The sequence below is a fragment of the Leptinotarsa decemlineata genome, unplaced genomic scaffold (assembly GCF_025532065.1).
Source record: "Leptinotarsa decemlineata unplaced genomic scaffold, Ldec_3_MD MMD2_tig00026314_RagTag_RagTag, whole genome shotgun sequence".
Taxonomy (NCBI): domain Eukaryota; kingdom Metazoa; phylum Arthropoda; class Insecta; order Coleoptera; family Chrysomelidae; genus Leptinotarsa; species Leptinotarsa decemlineata.
In genome coordinates this window covers 18,359,098-18,364,727 of record NW_027412684.1, presented here as the reverse complement: position 1 = coordinate 18,364,727, position 5,630 = coordinate 18,359,098, and the positions used below count along the sequence as shown (strand labels likewise).

At 33.4% G+C, this 5,630-nt stretch overlaps 1 protein-coding gene and 1 long non-coding RNA gene across 2 annotated transcripts; one reads left to right on the top strand and one right to left on the bottom strand.

Moving 5' to 3' along the window:
- The first annotated feature begins 386 nt into the window (after positions 1-386).
- LOC141485231 (uncharacterized) lies at positions 387-5,234 on the top strand. The gene is made up of 2 exons (XR_012467105.1): positions 387-1,038; positions 4,159-5,234. It is a non-coding gene; the product is annotated as an uncharacterized lncRNA (long non-coding RNA).
- On the bottom strand, positions 1,501-5,206 carry ArgRS (arginine--tRNA ligase-like protein). Its single transcript, XM_023164633.2, has 6 exons — positions 5,065-5,206; positions 4,837-4,986; positions 3,556-4,351; positions 3,132-3,376; positions 2,826-3,074; positions 1,501-2,075 (listed from the first exon to the last, which is right to left on the bottom strand). Exons 1-6 carry the CDS (start codon positions 5,104-5,106, stop codon positions 1,548-1,550), a joined length of 2,010 nt encoding a protein of 669 aa, XP_023020401.2. The 5' UTR covers positions 5,107-5,206; the 3' UTR covers positions 1,501-1,547.
- Positions 5,235-5,630: the final 396 nt, after the last annotated feature.

The following is a 5,630-nucleotide window of genomic DNA, read 5'->3' as shown; positions in this document are numbered from 1 at the left end:
ACATTTTTCTTGATATTCAGTGTACTTCTAAGCATAGAGTAAATTGCCTATGACGATGATTTCAAAGTTTTTCTTAAATCTTCGAAATAAACGAGAAGAACGTTTTCGGAAAACAAAGTTGTTTTTCCTCTTTCTCAACTCATAAAATTTTCGAAATTATATTCGTATTTTTCTCTTGATTTTGCTGGCAGCAAATTATTCATCGCAATATTTGCTCGCTCGCTAATATCTGGTGGGGTAGCACAAATTTCTTGATCGTTATCACTCATTTTGATTTTTTACGAGATACTGAATGACAGCTTATAATCAAAACAAGTGGTTGTTGGTTCAGGGATATATCTAGATTTATTACCAACCCACAAACTGTTAAACAATAAATTCACTAAAAATATATATTTATTTCGATTTTACAGAGAATTTTAAGAGAAACTTCACTAATTTTGGCTTTTGGACAATTGAATGTATTCATGAGATCATAATTTATCAGAGAAAATGTTACATATCTCATAATTTTTTAAAATTTCTTACGGAATGATCCGCCATTACACGTGTATTCTAAATTAGGGTGTTCTGTGCCATTACCTACTTGCTACTTGACAAGCATTCTCATTTAACATATAAAATACAATTTAAACTCGAAGATACTGAAAACCAAATCTATCTTTTCAACATTTACATCACATTACAGTAAATATGGTTCACCCAGCAAAAGTTGTAATAAAAAATAAAAGTTGAAATTCCATGGTAGGAGGGCGACACTTTATAATTCTGATAGGCGACTGGCGACTCTCAGGATTGCATCAAATACTTTTCAGCAAGGTGCATTGAATATCCGTGATGTGATCACTTGTACCCCCTTCACCATGTAAAATATTTTTGTCGAAAATTCTCGACTTACGTCACTCTATAAGGAACTAAAGATATGGTATAAGTTTCAGCCTCCCATTCACAGAAGTGCTGAATATAGTTAAAAGTGACAATGTCAAAATTTTTAAAACAGCCAACAAATTCTGTTCTATAGGAGGATTCCGCATGATGGTAGGTACTATGAAAGTTTGGGTAGGAAGTTTTGCTTCTTACTCATACTAATGATAGTTCCTTTTAATTTGCATTCAAACTCTATTCGTACTCGGGAAATTTTGGAGTGTCCACCAACATAATCCTCGTTTTTAAGTTATTATTTCTTGAAAGTTTATTTAATATTTATAGTAACAAAATCTCAACTTTGGCTACAGTTGTGTCATTTGCATGTTAACTCGATGTGGAGACCGATATTTTAAAGAAAATCGGCTTTCCTTGTGATACTAGTCTTCTAAGTTTCCAAACTTGCTCTAGAGAAGTTTGAAATATTTTGGAACACATTTAGGACCAATTTAGATACAGCTGACCACTATCCTACCAGGTTCTTAAAATTTGCCAGTGTTCATTTTGAAATGATGTTCGTTCCTTCATTAGTATAATAAAATAGTATGAATGGGGAAAAATAGAAGTCTACCTCAATACAGAAATAATAGAAACGTTTTTATTTACCAACAGAAACAAGAGCTTCACATCTTGGTAACAGCCTTCAAACCTATTATATCAAAACACTTTTCAAGAATCATTGCTGTGGCTTCTGCCAACAAAATTCTTCCATGATTAACTTTGACAATGTCTCCCGAAGAATCTTTTTCTATACAATAACAGCTATCATAAAATTCCGTGAATGTTGTAGCGATTTCATATGCGTATTCGCACAAATGATGCAGACACAAGTCATTTGTCATTTTTAAGAGTGTGTCTGGAAATCGTAACAGAACTTTTGCTAATTTCCATTCCTTGTCATGGTCCAATGAAATTGTATATGTCTTGCTGAGTTCCTTGATTTTTTCGGGAGTGAAGTTAGCATTGCGAGCAATTGATTTGATACGCGTGCAGGCATACAAAAGATAAACGGCAGTGTTGCCTTTGTCTTCCAACATTTTGTCAAATGAAAATACATATTCGTGATTTCGATTGTGAGACAGATCTGCATATTTGATACAGCCATAGGCCACCGCTTCTTGAGCTTCTTTGAGCTCTTCGGGGGTCAGAACCTAAAACAAAACCTTGGAAGTGAGTTTCTCTTTCACCGAGAAATATTAGTTGGTGTATGTTTTGAAATTGTTTGAATAGAATAATTCACAAGGAAATAACAGTGAATGATAAATCAATATTTGCAGTAAAAAACTAGAATTGTAACCACAAAAATATTTGCAGTATTGAGAAAGCCAGTCAGTTAATTATGGATTTGCACTCATTTTAAAAGATCAAACTTGGTGTACTTGTAATATAATTACTCATATAAATACACTGACCAGTTGTAAGGGGTCACTGTTATAAACCACCTGTTTTCCTAAAAGCACCTAATATTGAATTGTAATTGTTTTTACAAAATATACCTCTATTTCACCAGAATTAATCATTTATCTAATAAGTTTCATCATTGTCTACTTTTATATAAAAAACATTGTAGAATAGTTTGATATATCACTTCAACTAATGAAGCTACCTTGTAGGGAAACGTGTCTAAAATAAAATTTATTGTGGAAATTGTATAATTATTATCATGGATATTATTCAAGGTACACTTTATGGTGAGATTTTTACTGAACAGTTTACAAAACCACATAAAACGTACTATGAACATGGCTAAGAAAGCTATTATTGTATAACGAAATACGTTTTGCAGTATTGTAAAGTGTTCGGTGAAAATCTCACAATAAACTGTTACTTGAACAAAATTGTGTCATTTATTCACTATTGTGAAAGTTTCAAATCCAAAAGATTATTCATAAGAAACGAACCTTGTCTCTTTCTTTTTCTCTCAGTTTCTCCATGGCACGTTTCAGTCCTTCATCGAGTAAATCTGATAATCGAACAGTATCTCCAGATCTAGTCTTGAACTTCTTTTTATCTTCTCCTAAAACCACTCCAAATCCAACGTGATCGACACGAACATTATCCTTTAAAATCCCCGCTTTTCTGGCACAGCTGAACAATAGAGAAAAATGTGTAGCCTGTCCTGCATCTGTTACGTATATGATCCAATCTGCCTAAGGATTATTTTTTGTTTTGAATGAACGAGAATAAGTGCAACATGTTTGTCCTACCTTTTCCTCTTCCACTCTATGTTTAATAGCGGCTAAATCAGACGTATCGTAGGTGAAACCCCCATCAGATTTTACAACGGTAAGTGGAATCGTTAGATCACCCCACATGACTTTGCGGCCATCGTCATACTCCAGAAACCCTCCGGCATCGAGTTCTTTAACTATCTGCTCCATCCTACTTTGATAGAACGACTCACCCCTTTCTACCAAAGATACATCTAACCTATCATAGATTTTTTGAAATTCTAAAAAATAAAAATATATAACCCTTTCAATTTAAATATAAATAAATAGTAACAACTCATAGTACTATTGATTATAAGTCCTAGGCCCGTGAGATAGGATGATTTTTATGAACTGAAATTTTTTAATTGAATAGAACTATTTCTAAGTTCAACACTCATAATTTATATAGTAAACTAACCATTTCTAGATACTTCACAAATCAGTTCCCATGCCTTTTTATGAGTTGGCTCGAACAACTGCAGTTGAACAACACTGGCATAGGCTCTTTTTTTGAATTCTTCATCTTCGTCAAACCTTTTTTTAGATTCCTTATAGAAAGCCTGCAAATCTCCGATAGGAGGGGCTTTCACGTGGAAATCAGGGTATGTGTCTTGTAGATGAGCAATCAACATTCCAAACTGGGTACCCCAATCTCCGACGTGATTGATTCGTAGTACCTCATGCCCTAAAAACTCTGTTAATCGACAAATGCTGTCCCCAATTATTGTTGATCGTAGGTGCCCCACGTGCATTTCTTTGGCAATGTTAGGCGAAGAAAAGTCAACTAAAACTTTGAGTTTTTTTGGAATATGTGGTGGTTGAACTCCTTTTTCAAAAATGGTAGATAAATTTTTCAGTCCAAAACTTTTATCCAAATATATGTTTATGAAACCAGGTCCAGCTACTTCTAGTTTGTCAATGAGCTCATGAGGAGGTATATTTTCGAGAATTTTTTGTCCAATGTCTCGCGGTGTAACTTTTTTTCCCATTTGTTTATAAATATTAGCTAATTGCATTGCAGAATTACACTGGTAGTCGCCAAACTTTGGATTAGATCCAGATAAAGCTATAACAATTGGGGGATCGACAATGTCAGGAAAGGCATTGGTTATTGCTACAGAAAACAAATTGGTGAGAATTTCATTTATGCTCTGCATTCCGCCTTGACTAACTGAAAGCTCAGATCCGTTTTTAGTCAACTGATCCTCTATTGCCTGAAAATAAAGATTACACACATCCATAGATATTTATTTTCCGAACACCAGAATTATAACCGTCTCTTCAGGTAATCAATTATTACTTTTAATTTTATTAACTGTTGTTCTATTATATCTAAAATTGAGAAGTAATATTCAGACATTAGCAACCAGTTTAATCGATTTCTTGAAGATGATCACTTGGTGATTGAAACACGTGTTGAGGTGTTGAAAATAACTGTTTGGTGTTGGGATAATACTCCAGTAATATTCATTACTACACCAAAGGTTCCGAACAATGCATTACAATTAGCAACCAACCCACAAATCATGAGATAACTATTGCAGTTGGTAGCTAATTTAGAATGTAAATACCTACGTTGAAAGAATATCATGCAAAATATTGAGGACTACTCGAGTCAGGCATTGAATCACCTCAAAACAATCGGTAGTTTATGGAAAGTATAAATTTTTAAACTGAGCTATTATTAATTTCAACTCACTCTATTCAGTATTGCTAAACGATGTTTTAACTTGATATTTTCTGTAATCAATTTGTTCAACTCGATATCATCGGTGAGTTGTACTGTCCCAGATTTAAGTCTACTCTCAACTTCCGCTACATTTTTTCTCAGTTTGTCGATTTGCTCTTGCTGTAAAGGTAATGGTATTCTGTTAGAGATTTCCAATAAGGTTATATTTTTGAAAACACATTTTTTCAGCTTACCTACCGCATTGTCTGCTTCTCGGTTAAATTCAGAGAGTTCCTCCATAATACTAAATGAATAAAAATTAGTTAGAAGAGAAATGTAAATAAATAATCTACAGTGATATTAAGCATAAAATATAAGGAATGAGAATGACGAAATAAGTGAAATAACCTAAATTCATAACTCTAAAATTCATAGAAATGATAATATGGACTAGACGTGACGTAACTTTTATATATATTCAACCTGCAGATCACAAAAAGTCTTTGCCACTGCGTCACAGTATTTTGTGACAAATCAAATCCTAAACTTTTTAGATGGAAATATGCAACACGTAAAACATCGTGACATTGAATCTGACGTTAAGTGTAAGAATAACGTCAATGCCAGGACATAAATCTCTTCATCTTTTTTTATTGTTGGAGTCAGATCCTCTTTAATGTCCAGCCAATATTTATTATTACGTCACTGCTAAAATCAAACAAAAGTGTTTTTACACAGAATGTTCAGAGTTCAGAGGACATCACAGAAAAATTATTCTTTGACGACATTAAATGACGGATAGAATCACAGAACAGCAAAATTAA